Source organism: Prionailurus bengalensis, chromosome B4 (genome assembly GCF_016509475.1).
Source record: "Prionailurus bengalensis isolate Pbe53 chromosome B4, Fcat_Pben_1.1_paternal_pri, whole genome shotgun sequence".
Taxonomy (NCBI): Eukaryota; Metazoa; Chordata; class Mammalia; order Carnivora; family Felidae; genus Prionailurus; species Prionailurus bengalensis.
In genome coordinates, this window is record NC_057358.1 from 11,108,068 (window position 1) to 11,124,786 (window position 16,719).

The window sequence follows — 16,719 nt, forward strand, 5'->3', positions numbered from 1 at the left end:
TTCAAATGTCTCACTGATTTCCAATTCTCTCATCCTTTTTGCTGTAGGCTCTGGACTTCCCTTTTCAATTTTTGTTATAATATAATGGATAAAACATTGGACTGAAGTCAAATACGCTTGAAGGTAGCTTCTTTACTACCTCTGTCACATTTTGCAGGTCACTTAACCTCTTTGCGCCTCAGTTTACTCTTCTGCAGATGAGGAGACCTATTTCAGAGTTGTTGCAAGAGTTGGGTAAGATGACGTGTGTGAAACACTGAGCAAAAGTTAGTACTTGCTATCATTCACTATCAATCCGTGATCCTTACTTATCTATCTTGGCAGTGATTTAAGAAAGGATTAGGAAAAAACCCAGAAAGGACCAGAACAAGGTTTTTGTTTGTTTGGTTTTTTTTTAAAGAATGAAATAAATTTTATTTTGTTTTATTTTATTTTATTTTATTTTATTTTATTTTATTTTTTAAATGCTTATTTATTTTGAAAGAGAGAAAGAGCACGCGTGTGTGCACAAGTGGGGGAGGGGCAGAAAGAGGGAGAGAGAGAATCCCAAGCAGGCTCTGCTCTGTCAGCTCAGAGCTGGATGCAGGGCTTAATCCCACAAGCCCTGAGACCATGGCCTGAGCCAAAATCAAGAGTCAGACGCTTAACTGACTGAGCCACCCAGGCACCCTGAAATAAATTTATTTTTATAAAGATACTGTATTTGAGGTGGAAAGATAAGGTATGATATAAAATAAACTCAGTTGCACAGCCTAGGTTTATCTGAATTTGTTGTACAGAATATAATAGTCTGGTACAAAGTCTTGCCTTAATTTCTTTGTTTTTTAAATGTTTATTTATTTTGAGAGAGGGAGAGAGAGCTCGGAAGAAGGGGAAAAGGGGAGAGAGAGAAGGAGAGAGAGAATCCCAAACATTCTACACTCAGCTCCAGAGCTCAATGCAGGGCTCTATCCCATGAACCTGTGAGATCATGACCTGAGCTGAAACCAAGAGTCTGATGCTTAACCAATGGAGCCACCCAGGTGCCCCTGAAGTCTTTGTTTTAATGTGGTTATTTCCAAAGTTCCTAAGCTGAAATTGGGTGGGGGGTGGGGGCGGCCATCACATTTTAATGGGGTTTGAAGAGACTTCAGTTATGAAATTCTCTTTCTTGGAATCTTCAGTCATTTTATAGATATCCAACATTCCCACTTGCTATAAGCATATGCTGCCTTGAATGTAAGAAACCCATGGATATGATCTAGATATTTTTGGGGGGAGGCTGTTTATGACCAGGTGATGAAAAAGAACTGTATTGACTTTTAGATTAAGTACTAAGTTTAGTTTATGTGTCAGTGTACTTCATGCTGGTTAATACGAACCCTTTTTTCCTGAAAATAAAACACTCTTCAGTGCCCCGACTGTGCTTGCTTACAGAGAGAATAAAGTAATTGATGTAGATATCCTTATCATAATTTTTTTTTTACCCCTGTATCGGCAAAGGTTCTTTTGATCACAAGCAACAGAAACCAACTGTGGCCACCTAAGGGGAAGTGGGGACTTTATTTGAAAAGATACAAGGATATCTTCCAGAGCTGAAGGATGTGTGCAGTAACCAAGCCTCAGCGGGGGAGAAAACCAGCACTAACTCTGGGAATATTGGCAGAAGCTGTGTGTGGGCCCACAGGGCACAGCTGTTAATGTACTCAGCTCCTGTGCTACCCATAATGCGTGTCAGGAGTCCTCGAGACCACCCCTACATTTAGAGATTCGCCAGAACCTCATGGCACTCGGCTTATAGCTGTACTCATGGCTCAGATTCATCACAGTGATGTAATAAGGATACACAGCTGCACTGTCACGGAAAACAGCACAGGCACCGTTGTGCAGGAGTCCTTGTGCTCTCTCTCCCGTGAGGGGTGATACAGAAACACTCCTGTTCATGCAACATAAATACAGCAATATATGTGCCGTGTCACCCAGGGGAGTCCATTTGAGATTCGTCACCCGAGGTTTTTATTGGCAGACGTCCATGTAAACACCCTCTGCCTGTGCCAAAATTCCAGACTCCCAGAAGGAAAGCAGGTGTTCAGTGTTAACCATGTTGTTTGCACAAACAGGAGGCATAGTGGACCACCCGTGTCTCCCTATCCCAAGTCATAAATTCTGGAAAGAGTGAATCTGACCCACTTCGACTCAGGTGTCTTTGGAATCCATTAATTGGGAGGGAGGCAGAATGGAATGAGGTAGACGTGGTCTTAGGAACCCACTCCCTGGAATGGGAGAGTGCAGTTCTTGGGAAAGAGGGGCTCAGGGGCATCTGGATGGCTCAGTTGGTTAAGCATCCGACTCTTAATTTTGGCTCAGATCATGATCTCATGGTCATGGGATTGAGCCCCGCGTGGGACTCTGTGCTGGGCATGGAGCCTGCTTAAGATTCTGTCTCCCTCTCTCTGCCCCTCCCCAGCTCGTGTGTTCTCTCTGTCTCTCTGTCTGTCTGTCTGTCTCTCTCTCTAAAAAGGAAAGAAAAAAAAAAGAGGAGCTCAAAGTGAGGTGGAAGATGTATTCACTGCAGCTCTTGTACTGCATGTTTGAGGGCTCTGGCTCTGGAAAACTTGCATCACAAGGATTCTGTGACTCTCTTACAATATGCTGAATCTCAGGACTTCATTCAGTTAATGACAAATGTTTCTTGAGCATTTGCTATGTGCCAGTCTCTTGAGCCAGAAGCATGCCTTCAATATTTTCCATTTTGTTTTGTAAAGGAGTGTGTATATGTGTTGTTGTTTTCCCTATTCTCTCTGGCTTCTTAGGGATTTAAACATCAAATTAAATTCTTCTGAACTTCTATAGATATCCTGAGTATCAAGTTATTTGGTTGGTAGTATACCTAGCATGAAGATATTCATTTTTCTTTTATAGTAATCCTTTGACTTATTTATACAGTGATATGAAATTCTTTTTATGAACAATATATGTATTCAATGTGTTCTCATCCTTTGAAATCTTATAATATCACTGTTTGCTACAAAATATAGATGAAGCAATCATATCTGGTGGATTTTTTTAGTATTTATTTATTTTTGAGAGAGAGAGAGAGAGAGAGAGAGAGAGAGTGTGTGCGTGTGCGTGTGCAAGCAGGGGAGGGGCTGAGAGAGAGGGAGACACAGAATCCAAAGCAGGCTCCAGGCTCTGAGCTGTCAGCACAGAGCCTGATGCAGGGCTCAAACTCATGCAGGACTCAAACTCATGAGCCACGATATCATGATCTGACCCAAAGTCAGACACTTAATCAACTGAGCCACCCAGGCACCCCTGATGGATTTGAAACTAGAATGTAGTCAGTTAATTAAAAAAAAAAAAAAAAGTTATTTAAAGCAAGGAGGATGGTAAAGAAATGAGAGATGCTTCATGTATTTTGACAAATGTATTTCTTGTTGGATTTGTTTTTGCAAATCTTTAAAATTAAGAGCACTATGGAAGCAATCTGAATGCAGCATCTCTCTAGATTTTTATGATTTCTCCCCCCACATTTTCTTTCTCCCACAGCACCAGCCTTAGGAACAAATATAACTGATTTTTACAAGCATAAAGCCCACTGGTGAGGACAGGTACACTGGAGTGCCCTACGAGTGCAGTAGGCAGCAAGTCAGGATAACATTTGAAGAGCTGTGCTATACATGTTTGCCATTGAAAACTTAGCAAATAAGCGAAAGAAAAAACGAGGAATTTTGTACAGGATAATCACTAAATTTTTGGTCCATTTCCTTTATGTATATGGGATATATGTACACACATTCACATATATAAAGTATATAGATACTCATATTATGCTATATAGACTAGGTAATGAAATATACATTACCTACTATACATATATACATTGTAACAAAGAGCAGGCTCATACTATTTATACTGTTTATAGTTGTTTTTTTCATCTATATACACTGACACTTTTCCGTGAAGCTTCTCCTACAACATTGTTTTGTAATGGCTACTGATATTAGATGGAGATTAGTTGATAACCCTAGGGCGTGTCCCCCTGGGGGCTGGAGATTTTCAGAGTTAGAGGACTAATGTGGGGGGAGGGGGGATGTCCCTGAGGAATGAAACTCCACCTTCAGTACTTGAGGGGTCAGTGTGGTGATGAGCAGCTTCACCTCCCGTTGTCCTCTGGGAGAAAGCAGGTTCCAGTTAGGATAGGGGTATAAGGAATGTTTATGGAGGAGGGTAAGAATGCGGAGAGGTTGATTAATCATGGAGCAGAATCCCAGAGGTCACAGTGGAAGGATCTGGGAGGCAGAGAGGGAAGGAATATGGGATTGGGTCTGGAAAAAAGAAACCAGAGCAAAGGCAGGAAGAGGGTCTGAGAGAAAATAGATTGCCAGGATGGATGTGGGATGTGCCCAGAGGTGTGGAGGGGTGTGGACCTCTCTCTCTCTGGCTCTGCCAGAATAGTAGCTTCCACACGTCCCTGGGAGCGAGCAGCCTGCTTTTGTGCCAACTCCCATGCCATTGCTCTTAGAATGGCATGAGAAGCCTGGGGAACAGTTAGAAATTGGAGCAATAATCTCTGAGTTGATGTGGGTTCACTAAGAGAATGTTTTCAATAGGGCTGCTAATTTGAGGATGGTGATGATAACCGTGCATATCTACTATTAAACTTGCCCCACTAGAGATGTAGTTTTGTACATGTTCCTGGAAGCTGTGGAAGGTGCAGGAGATCACCCAGACAGAAAACAGCTTGAGAAAAAGGCTGCGGGCAGATCTGCAGACCACTAATATTTTAGAGATGGACAAAGAAGAGGAGCTCCTTCCCCGAAATGACTGAAGTTGTGTAGCCAGTGAGTTAGGAGAAAAGCCAGGATTTGGTGATGCCGCAGAGCCCAGGGAAGAATGTGGTGTTTTTTGTTTGTTTTTTTGCTGTTTTGTTGTTTTCTGGTGGGGAGGAGGAATATGTTTTTAAGGAGTGACCGGCGGGGACAATGCTTTAGACGTGGTCTTTCTGGATTTTAGTCACAAATGTGAAGGTTTCCTACTTTATAACACAGCAATTGAGAACTTCAGTAAGATTCAGAATAGAACCCTATGGCAATTTATATGACTTATCTCCAGACTGGAATCGATTCATTTCCTGGGATTGTTTGATTAGCTTACCAATTTATTAGACATAGCATGGATTGTCCTAACTGTTGCATCAGTGCCAACACATCCTTTACGTATTCAGTACCTCTCTGTTCTTTCCTGTCAGCCCGTGACAAGACACATACTTTGCCGTACTCTGAATACAAAGCACCTATGTAGCTTACTGCATGGCAATAAATGTTCATAAAATGGTCATTAAATGTTTCAAAATATGCTGAACTTTTCTCTGGGTTCTAAGAATAAACACATAAGGTGAAAAAATGTTCAGAAAATGTTCAGAAATGGTGGATCTGCTCATCGTCAGGGATTTGTGCTGTTTGTAAGGCTGCCTTGATGAACTGAAGGTTAGCGGAGTGTGGGCATGAAGGATTTTTTTTTTTCCTTCAAATTTTGGAATAACTTTCATATGGAAGAGGGAAGAAAAGCAGTTTGGGCTCAAAATAGAATCATCATATTGGGTTCACTAAAAGATAATGCAACTCCTCCAAGCAGAGACTGAGGAACCACTCATTTAGAGCTTTATAAAGGGTTTGTTTCCTGTTTTGTTTTGTTTTGTTTTGCATTATGTGAGTGACAAGATCATTAAAAAATTTTTTTAAGTTTACTTATTGATTTTGAGAGAGAGAGAGAACATGAGCGTGAGTGTGCGAGCAGGGGAAGGGCAGAGAGAGAGGGAGAGAGAGAGAATCCCAGGCAGACGCCACACTGTCAGTGCAGAGCCGAACTCCAGGCTCAAATCCACGAACCATGAGATCATGATAACTGACGGGGCCACCCAGGTGCCCCTGTGAAAAGATCATTTTTAAGATCTTTTTCTAGGGGCACCTGGGTGGCTCAGTCGGTTGAGCTTCCGACTTCGGCTCAGGTCATGATCTCACGGTCTGTGAGTTCGAGCCCCGCATCGGGCTCTGTGCTGATGGCTCAGAGCCTGGAGCCTGCTTCAGATTCTGTGTCTCCCTCTCTCTCTGCCCCTTCCCTGCTCATGCTCTGTCTCTCTCTGTCTCAAAAATAAATAAAAAACATTAAGAAAAAAAAAAGATCTTTTTCTAGTATAAATTTCACGAGTCTGTGAAATAACTCTGTACATTGGGTCTTTAAGCAATAGGGAAGGAGATGTAACTTTGATTTTGTAGTTCTACCTATGTCTATTTTTTAAGTAAAATATTTAAAAATCTCAAATAATAATTAAGAGGACTCTAATTATCCAGAATCTCAGCATTTTAACAGTTCTTTTCAGTGCTATTTCTCTAAAGCCATAGTTAGTTATTTTTACAAATGTGCACCCATAGTTTTATCTCCTTTTTTTTTTTTTTTTTTTTCCTTCACTGACTCTAGCAATCATGAGATAAATTTAAAGAAATAGGTGTGTTTTCCTGAGGGCGCCTGGGTGGCTCAGTCGGCTGAGCATCCAACTTCGGCTCAAGTCATGATCTCGCGGTTTGTGGGTTCAAGCCCCACATCGGGCTCTGTGCTGACAGCTCAGAGCTGGCAGCCTGCTTTGGATTCTGTGTCTCCCTCTCTCTGCCCCTCCCCAACTCGTGCTCTCTCTATCTCTCAAAAATAAACATTAAAAAAAGTAAGTGTGTTTCCCTGGATTCTGATAGTCTATAAACCTGAGATGTGGTAGGTAGAAGGAATGCATTAAAAGTGTCTAAGGCCACAAAGCCTTCTTTGAAAAACTGGTTTTTTTTTTTAGTTTGGGGGCATTTTCTAAATTGTTTGTATTGTTTTATTTTCCCCTTGAATTAGTTGATCATGGCCTTGCCAGATTGGTGACCGTATACTGTGAACATGGTCATAAAGCTGCCAAAATCAACCCCCTCTTCACTGGACAAGCCTTGCCGGAGAATGTGCCCGAAGTCCAAGCTCTTGTGCAGACCCTACAGGGACCTTTTAATACCACAGGTAAAGCCCATCAACACTAGACTCTACATGTAACGGTTAGCTGCCAAGATGCAGTATGGCTCCTTTCTCTGTTCTTGAAGAACTCACATGCCCACTGGAGCTGAGGCTTCCACGGAGCGTGAGTTGACCGTGAGGGGCACATTCAAGTCCTAAGAGGACTGGTCTTGAGGTTCTAGAGTAGTCTTTCAATAGGGTTCATTTCTCTAAGTTTAAAAACATTTACCAAAGAAGACATACATATGGCCAACAGGTGGGATGCGTGGGTGGCTCAGTTGGTTAAGACTTCGGCCCAGGTCATGATCCCATGGTTCGTGTGTTTGAGCCCCTCACGGGGCTCCGTGCTGATGGCTCAGAGCCTGGAGCCTACTTCAGATTTTGTCTCCCTCTCCCTCTGCCCCTCCCCCACTTGTACTCTGTCTCTCTCTGTCTCTCTCTCTGTCTCTCTCTCAAAAAAGAAATAAAAACATTAAAACAAACAAACAACTAAATGGCCAACAAGTACATGAAAAGGTATTCACCATCACCGATCATCAGAGAAATGCAAATCAAAGCTGCAATTAGGTATCACTTCACATCTGCCAGAATGGCTGGGACACAAGATAACAAGTGTTGGTGAGGATGTAGAGAAAACCTCGTGCACTGTTGGTGGGAATGCAAGTAGGTGTAGCTACTGTGGAAAATAGTACGGATACTCCTCAAAAAATTAAAAATAGAAATCCTATGTGATCTAGGAATCCCACTTCTGAGTATTTATCCAAAGAAATTAAAATCAGGGTCTTAAAGAGTTATCTGTACTTTTATGTACTGTGGCATTATTACCATAGCAAAAAATATGAAAACACTTAAATGTCTATCAATGGATAAATGAATAAAGAAAATGCAGTATGAGAGCACCTGGCTGGCTCAGTTGCTAGAGCATGTGACTCTTGATCTTGGGGTTGTGAGTTCAAGCCCCACGTTGGGCATAGGCCCTACTTAAAAAAAAAAAAAAAAAAAGATAAAAAAAAAAAAAAGAATGTGGTATATGGAACAGAATATTGCTCAGCCTTAAAAAATAAAGAAATCCTGGGGCGCCTGGGTGGCTCAATCGGTTAAGCATCCGACTTTGGCTCAGGTTATGATCTCGTGGTCTGTGAGTTCGAGCCCCGCGTCGGGCTCTGTGCTGATGGCTCGGAGCCTGGAGCCTGCTTCGGATTCTGTGTCTCCCTCTCTCTCTGACCCTCCCCCGTTCATGCTCTGTCTCTCTCTGTCTCAAAAATAAATAAACGTTAAAAAAAAAAAATTAAAAAAAAAAAAAAAGAAGGAAATCCTTCCATTTGTGACAACATGGATGAACCTCGAGGCATTACACTAAGTGAAATAAAACCAGTCACAAAAGGACAGGCACTGCATGATTGATCCCACTATATGAGGAATCTAAGATCGTCAAACTTATGCTCGCTTCATCAGCACAAATACTAAAATCGGAACGACACAGAGAGGATCAGCATGGTGCCTGCACAAGGATGACACGCAAATTCGTGAAGCCTTCCATATTTAAGAAAAATGATAAAGTGGTCAAACTTAGATAGTGGTTCGCAGGGTCTGGGAAGAAGCGGAAATAGGGAAATGGTGGTCAAAAGGTACAGAGTTTCAATTATGAAAGATAAATAAATTCTAGGGGCTCTAGTTAATACTATATTGCATACTTAAAACTTTGCTAAGAGAACAGATCTTACGTTCAGCATTCTTACTACAAAAGAAAACTATTTTTAAATGTAATAAGGGTCGCTTGGGTGGCTCAGTCAGTTAAGTGTCTGTCTCTTGGTTTCGTCTCAGATCATCATCTCATGGTTTGTGAGTTCAAGCCCCACATCCGGACTCTGTGCCAATGGCATGGGATTCTGTCTCCCTCTCTCTCTGCCCCTCCCCTGCTTGCTCTCTACCTCTCTCTCTCTCTCAAAAACAAATAAACATTTCTAAAAAAAAAAAACAACCAAAAACTTTAAAAAAATGAATAAAAAATTGCAAGCCCTGAAATAATAATTTTTAAAAAGCTGGACACCCATTATGGACCAGACACTTTACATCTGTTTTGTCAATGCATTCCCATACCTACTCCCTGAGAAGTTACTGCCATCTTTATTTTGCAGACAGGGAAACAGAAACTCAGAGAACTTAAGTAACTCGTAGCTAGGAAGTGGCAGAGGTAAGGTGACAATCCAGCTCTCCCTTCCTGTTTTATTTCCCAGCTTGGGAACTTAAAAAAAAATGGGGGCTAGATAACCAGGCAGCATCCTGGGCTCCTATCTCATGCCATTTTTTTATTTTACATATTTATTTTATTTTATTATTACTATTTTTTAAAGATTGTATGTTTAAGTAATCTCTATACCCAACACGGGGCTCAAACTCACAACCCCGAGATTGAGAGTCACGTACTCTTCCAACTAAACCACTCAGATGACCCCTGTCATGTCATTTTTTTTGAAGTTATTTTTGGGCAATGTCAAATTCTGGTATATACATCAATTAGTAATGTTCTGGTAATTTATTGCAGTGTAATAAACCACTACAAAATGCAGTAACTTCTAAGGGTACAACAATTTTATTATCTCGCAGTTCTAGAATCTGCCTGGACTCAGCTAGGCAATTCTCACTTGGGGGGCTTGGAGACAAAATCTATTCCATCATAATTTAAATGGCCCTTCAGGAATGGAAAGTTTAGTGTTTTATTTTTTATTTATTTATTTATTTTTTTATTTAAAATTTTTTTTTCAACGTTTTTTTATTTATTTTTGGGACAGAGAGAGACAGAGCATGAACGGGGGAGGGGCAGAGAGAGAGGGAGACACAGAATCGGAAACAGGCTCCAGGCTCCGAGCCATCAGCCCAGAGCCTGACGCGGGGCTCGAACTCACGGGCCGCGAGATCGTGACCTGGCTGAAGTTGGACGCTTAACCGACTGCGCCACCCAGGCGCCCCTAGTGTTTTATTTTAAAAAAAAAATTTTTTTTTAACGTTTATTTATTTTTGAGACAGAGAGAGACAGAGCATGAACAGGGGAGGGGCAGAGAGAGAGGGAAACACAGAATCGGAAGCAGGCTCTAGGCTCCGAGCCATCAGCCCAGAGCCCGACGCAGGGCTCGAACTCACGGACTGCGAGATCGTGACCTGAGTCGAAGTCGGACGCTTAACTGACTGAGCCACCCAGGCGCCCCTTAAGTAATTTCTGTGCCCAACGTGGGGCTCGAACTCATAACCCCGAGATCAAGAGTTTCACACTGTACCGCTTGAGCCAGCCAGGCGCCCTCCACTCTAACCATTTTAAAGTATACAATTCAGTGACATTTCATATAGCCACAATGTTATGCAATCATCAGTTTAGTTCCAGAACATTTTCATCACCCCAAAAGGAAATCTTGTCTAGTAAACTTACTTACTCACTCCCCATTCTGCCTTCTCCTCAACCCCTGGCAACCACTAATCTACTTTCTGTTTCTATAGATTTGCCTATTCTTGACATGCTGTATAAATGAAGTCACAGTATGTGGCCTTTTGGGTCTGGCTTTTTACATTTAGTGTAATGTTTCCAAGTTTCATCCATACTGCAGCATAAACTGGTACTTTATTCCTTTATGTGGCTGAGCACTATTCTGTCATATGGTGTGGGGAAATAGGTTCAAGAATTCCTTATACTTATGTAAATGGGTTAAGAAAGCTTAGGTCAGAAAGCTGCCACCACTGGGTGAAAGCGCCCAAGGTTAGTTAGCAAGGTATTATAATGGGATCACAAGTAACTTGTTATATCACCTGCAGGAAACTACTTTCCATCTGGTACCAATATACCAGATTTGTTTTGATCACAAACACCACTTGTCCCCCCCTTCCCAGGCAGACCCTTTGCTTCTTACACACACAAGTTATTTTTTTTTAAACGTTTATTTATTTTTGAGAGTGAGAGACAGAGCATGAGTAGGGGAGGGGCAGGGGCAGAGAGAGAGAGAGAGAGAGAGAGAGAGAGAGAGAGAGAGAATCTGAAGCAGGCTCCAGACTCCGAGCTGTCAGCACAGAGCCCGACATGGGGCTTAAACTCACAAGCCGTGAGATCATGACCTGAGCCGCTCAACTGGCTGAGCCACCCAGGCACCCCCACACACAAGTTATTGATTACTATCTGATTATTTCCTCATGTACAACACATGTGTAAGATCTTGAGAGCTCAATAAATATGAGATGAAACATGTGTTCAGGGCTCTTGTCTCCTTCTGGACATTAGCCTCTCTCGTATTCAATTCTGTGTCCACTCTCTTGCTAGACAAGAGAGAACTCCAGAGTCATAGTCTGCAACAGTATGGGTATATCACATTTTGTTTATCCCATCAGTGGACATTAGGTTATTTCCTATCTCATTTAATCTTTTTTTTCAAAAATTTTTAACATTTATTCATTTTTGAGAGACAGAGCATGAAGGGGGGAGAGGGGTAGAGAAAGAGGGAGACACAGAATCCAAAACACGCTTCAGGCTCTGAGCTGTCAGCACCGAGCCTAACACAGGGTCAAACCCACGAACTGCAAGATCATGACCTGAGCCAAAGTCAGACGCTTAACTGACTGAGCCACCCAGGCACCCTCCTACCTTATTTAATTTTAACAACTACCTCCTGAGGTGTTCCTGTTTTATAGATTAAAATGTGGGGCAGAGAAGCCAAGTGATATGCAAAACAATTTTTATAACTTGAATGGTCAATCAGTATCAAAGAGCTAAAGTTATTGTAAGAAACCATAAGCAATAATAAAGTAAATGTTGGTTTGTTAAAAACTCATGTTGTAGGTTAAGGCAAATGACTGACCATTGATTTGGTGCTGAACTATTGATACACTTAACAGTGCTCTCCTTTGGTTGACCAAGGTTCAGGTAGATTTCCCTTTACCTTAAAATGTTGCTTTGCTATCAATATTAATAACATTTAGGCCAACTGTTCAATGGTAGACATTACTTTGTAGGTATTAATATAAGAGTTAAACATTTGGGGAGATGTTTCAGATAAAGGTAGAATATCTGATCTGTAGCTATAAAGCAGTTGAGTGTTAACTTTCCATTTTTAGTTTGAAATTACAATAGAATCAAAATTTGGCATAAAGTGGCATGGCTCTGTCCTTGTGGAGAAAGACTGGTATTCTCTCTCCTAGTCTGACTATTTTGTGGCCTTTGACCATATTTTTAGTTTTGTCTTTAGAAAAATCTAGGTAGCCATTGATGATGACCCAACTTATCCAAAACAAAATGCTCTGAATTGAAATAATTATTTTGGTATGTTCTATAATTAATTACATGGTTGATTGCTTTTTAAAACGATCCCTATGATTTCATTTTTGTAGGATTGTTGAACATGGAGAAGGAGGAGGCCTCTCTTGAGGAAATATTAGCCTATCTCAACCAGATCTACTGTGGGCAAATTTCTATTGAAACCTCCCAACTTGAGAGCCAGGAGGAGAAAGACTGGTTTGCCAAACGGTTTCAGGAACTGAAAAAAGAGACCTTTACCACAGAAGAGCGAAAACATCTGTCAAAACTAATGCTAGAATCTCAGGTATAAAAGTACCAGCTAACATCAATGGAATAGGATGGCTCTTTTTCTACAAAGATATATCAATATTGAAGAGAGGGAATTAAATCATTTACTTACCCCTATTTACCTCATTGCATCAACACACTAGCTAATAGAACACACACCACTTTGTTCTAAGTAGGAAAAAGTAGAACCCCAAACAACTGAGTCAAAATATATACTTTTTATATAATTGCCTATTCACTCTGTAAAAGACTAAAAAGCCCTTAAGACCTTGCATCTCTTTTTATGACCTGGAGTGATCAAAAAAAGAACGATGCATGGAAGAGACTCTTGGTGCAGATTAATAGACCTGAGTCTGTCAAGGCTATGATCAGGACTCAGGCGTGTCAAGATGACAAGGAAACTATTCCCAGTAATTTGGATAGTTGGGTCATTTGCGGCCTTGACAAAATAGTACCGTAGAGCCTGGTACTAAAACTCAAGGGCTAGGAGGGGCAGACCCCTAAGGCCCAGCCCCTACTCTAGAGGAACACATTCTAAGAGGATCCCTCTTGGGGTAAGTTATTCCACCACTCGGGTGGTTTTCTCTGCAATCTGACTGCTGCCTGCTGTCCTTTAGGCTTTCCAGCCACGTTCTGGATTAGTTACATCTGTCTCTGGGGTGTGTTGTGAAGGGGCACGGCTGCGGTCACTCGAAGCAGTGTGGGGTCTTCCTACAATACACACGAATGTGTCTGATTTTGACCGAAGTAGTTGGCTATCTTCCCGCCACAAATGTGTCTGACATGATACATGTGTCTTTCCATAGGAGTTTGACCACTTTTTGGCCACCAAGTTTGCTACAGTGAAGCGGTATGGAGGCGAAGGAGCTGAAAGCATGATGGGCTTTTTCCATGAGTTGCTGAAAATGGCAGCCTACAGTGGGATAACTGATGTTATTATTGGCATGCCCCATAGAGGGAGGCTTAATTTATTGACAGGCCTTCTGCAATTCCCTCCGGAGGTAAGGTACTTTCTATGATGTACAATTGACTGTAACAGGATAGAACCGACGATGCTGGTAATTCCTTCTAGAAGCCTGAGTAAACATCTCAGCCATTGGTCCGGGAGGTAGCTTAATTAATTGATGGAACCTAACACTGCTGATAGATATGGTATTTGGGTTGATTTTCTGTGTAGTCTTATATGGATTCTTTCTTCTCTCAGGGAAAGTAAAAGTTAGTTTGTTTTCTCAAGGATGATATGAATAGATAATTTCTTTGAAATTATCTCTGTTCTTTGAAGCACGCTTTACTAATTTAATAAAAATTGCTCAAACATTAAGATCTGTGCAATTATTTACAATTTCACCTTCCAAGGAGTCAATTTTACCTTCCATTTATTTGCAGAGTTTATACTTAACATATTGTACTAAAACTAATAATACATTAGTATTATTGCCATCCTGGGAGACCACTCACATGAGTGGTTCTGTAGGTAATTGGATCTTGGTGTTCTTTTTTCGCCTAACTCAGCTGCTCTATCGGTCTCTAAACAGACTTGTGAGTCAGGATTGCAGATTTGATGGCCAGGAACATCAGAATGACTTGTAATTTAATAAGATTGTGGCCATTGTGTGTGGATCAACCTCAGCACTGATCTGGGCCAGAAGAGTAAAAGTAATTATAAGTGTTAAAGGGACTGTGAAAGTTAATGGAGTGAATGGAGCCCATGGAAGGATGTGTCATCATTACATCATTGGAAAGTATACGTGACGCCATGTTTGGGGCCCAGCTTTACCACTACTACTCATACCTCAGTTTTTCTGATGCTGAGAGATTGATAATCTGCTTTTAAAAGACGGAGACTTTAGAAAAGGCAGACGATGACAAAATAAAGTGATTGACAGATGTGCTTAAACACATGCAGAAATCCCTAAGCCAAAAATTGCATTCCCAAAAACATCACAAAAAAATGACTCCAAGATGCTGAATTATAAATGAGCGTATTTGTGAGAAACACATATGTACCCACACTGTGTGAGTATGGGTGTTCCTGTTTGTAAATTGGTCAGTAAGAAGCTTTTGGGTCACTCAAACCATTTGGATAATTGAGAATAACATGTTGTCTTTGGTAACTGTCTTGGCTTGAGACCCAGCTTTGTTACTTAGCAGCCAAGGACCTTTAACAGTTTAGTTCATTTCTCTTGTTTGTGCATTTTTTAAAATGTAAAATCATAAAGGGGCACCCGGGTGGCTCAGTCGGTTGAACGTCCGACTTCAGCTCAGGTCATGGTTTCACGGTCCAGGAGTTTGAGCCCTGCATTGGGCTCTGTGCTGACAGCTCAGAGCCTGGAGCCTGCTTCAGATTCTGTGTCTCCTCTCTCTGCACCTGCCCTGCTCACACTCTGTCTGTCTCTCTCTCAAAAATAAATAAATATTAAATGTAAAATCATAAATATTTAATTTTTTTCTTTTCAAATTTTTTCTTGAATTATTCCATGGATCACTTTTTTCTGTCTGTAGATGTTCAGCTTTGTTCTCTAAAACTTCTAGTTGATTTCTTGGGTGTTCAGAATAATTTCATATTTATCTAGCTATTCCAGGGAGGAGGCAAACTTGGGGTCACCCTCCTCCTCTGCCATCTTAACTCCTAGCTTGTGCATTTTTAAAATGGGTAGTAACATGTATCTTGTGGTAGACTATGAAAATGAAGTCAGAGAATGTATGCAAAGAAGTCCTTTGAGAATCAGACAGTAGAGGTTTTTTTAGGTGTGATTTGAGCTGATCAGTGCATGTTATCTTGTGTGTAAATGGGATTAAGTTCTATTCTGCCATTTTCCTGTGTACCTTTAACAAGATTCATACAAAATTCTTTTGGAAAATATATTCTAACAGGTGTATTCAAGAGAAAATTATTTTGCTTATGGCAAGGTAGAGGTGACTTACTATCTAACATTTTACTGCCTAACTTATCATCTACATGTCTAACTTATCATCTACACGTCTGTCATGTTAGGCTCTTCTGAAAGTGTTGTTACTTCAGGGGTGCCTGGGTGGCTCAGTCGGTTAGGTGTTTGGCTCTTGATCTCGGCTCAGGTCATGTGTGATCTCACAGTTTGTGAGATCGGGTGAGGAGCCCGCTTGGGATTCTCTCTCTCTCCCTCTCTCTGCCCTTCCCCTGCTCTCTCTCTCTCTCTCTCTCTCTCTCTCTTTCTCTCTAAATAAATAAATAGGGGCATCTGGGTGGCTCAGTTGGTTGGGTGCCTGACTTCACCTCAGGTCATGATCTCACGGTTCCTGAGTTCAAACCCCATGTTCGGCTTTCTGCTGTCAGTGCAGAGCCTGCTTCTGATCCTCTGTCCCCCTCTCTCTGCCCCTCCTCTGCTTGTGCTCGCTCAAAAATAAGTAAAAAGAATTAAAAAAAATAAAGCAAACCAAAGCAAAAACTGTTGGTACTTCATTTGATTATGAAGATCTTCAAATAGTTCTGTGCATTTGAGCAGTTAAAAGTTTGCTTAATACATGGTAATAATACACAAGCATGTACAGAAAATGTTTTTTAAATTATTTTTTAATTGTATGATTTAAACTAGCCATCTCTTCCCTGCTGTCCATTGTTATAAAAGACATTTTTTTCTTATATGTTTATTCATAATAGCTGATGTTCCGTAAAATGCGAGGCTTAAGTGAATTTCCGGAAGATGTTTCAGCCACCGGTGATGTCCTATCTCACTTGACCTCCTCGGTTGACCTGGACTTCGGCGCGCACCATCCCCTCCATGTGACGATGCTGCCAAACCCCTCGCACCTGGAAGCTGTCAACCCCGTGGCTGTCGGGAAGGCTCGGGGAAGGCAGCAGTCTAGACAGGACGGGGACTACGCTCCAGACAGTTCGGCTCAGCCTGGGGACAAAGTCATTTGCTTACAGGTACTTGTAGCTTCAGGAAGTGAGGCCAGAGGGTGGGGAGACCGGGAAGAAGGGAAGCCCAGGTTGGTAGTTCTGAAAGGGGATGGTAGACATCCAAGATGAAATTGAGATGAACTTTTGGTAAAAGAAGATTCCGGGCTTGTTTTTAAAATTAACAGCAGATATGAGGTCTCATCTCAAGGCAACTGACTTTAGACTGAGATTTCACTGTGTTTATTTCTCTCTT

The 16,719-nt window shown here is 41.4% G+C and overlaps 1 protein-coding gene and 1 non-coding gene across 3 annotated transcripts in view; both read left to right on the plus strand.

The window, feature by feature from the left end:
- Nucleotides 1-16,719, plus strand: part of DHTKD1 (dehydrogenase E1 and transketolase domain containing 1) — a 51,644-nt gene that overhangs the window by 7,642 nt on the left and 27,283 nt on the right. For both annotated transcript variants that reach the window (XM_043564734.1, XM_043564735.1), the window contains exons 2-5: nt 6,874-7,029; nt 12,391-12,602; nt 13,393-13,587; nt 16,224-16,493. In XM_043564734.1, the coding sequence (XP_043420669.1) occupies nt 6,874-7,029; nt 12,391-12,602; nt 13,393-13,587; nt 16,224-16,493 (833 nt within the window). The remainder of the gene's footprint in view (nt 1-6,873; nt 7,030-12,390; nt 12,603-13,392; nt 13,588-16,223; nt 16,494-16,719) is intronic.
- Nucleotides 8,463-8,569, plus strand: LOC122474111. Its single transcript, XR_006294803.1, has one exon. It is a non-coding gene; the product is annotated as a U6 spliceosomal RNA (small nuclear RNA).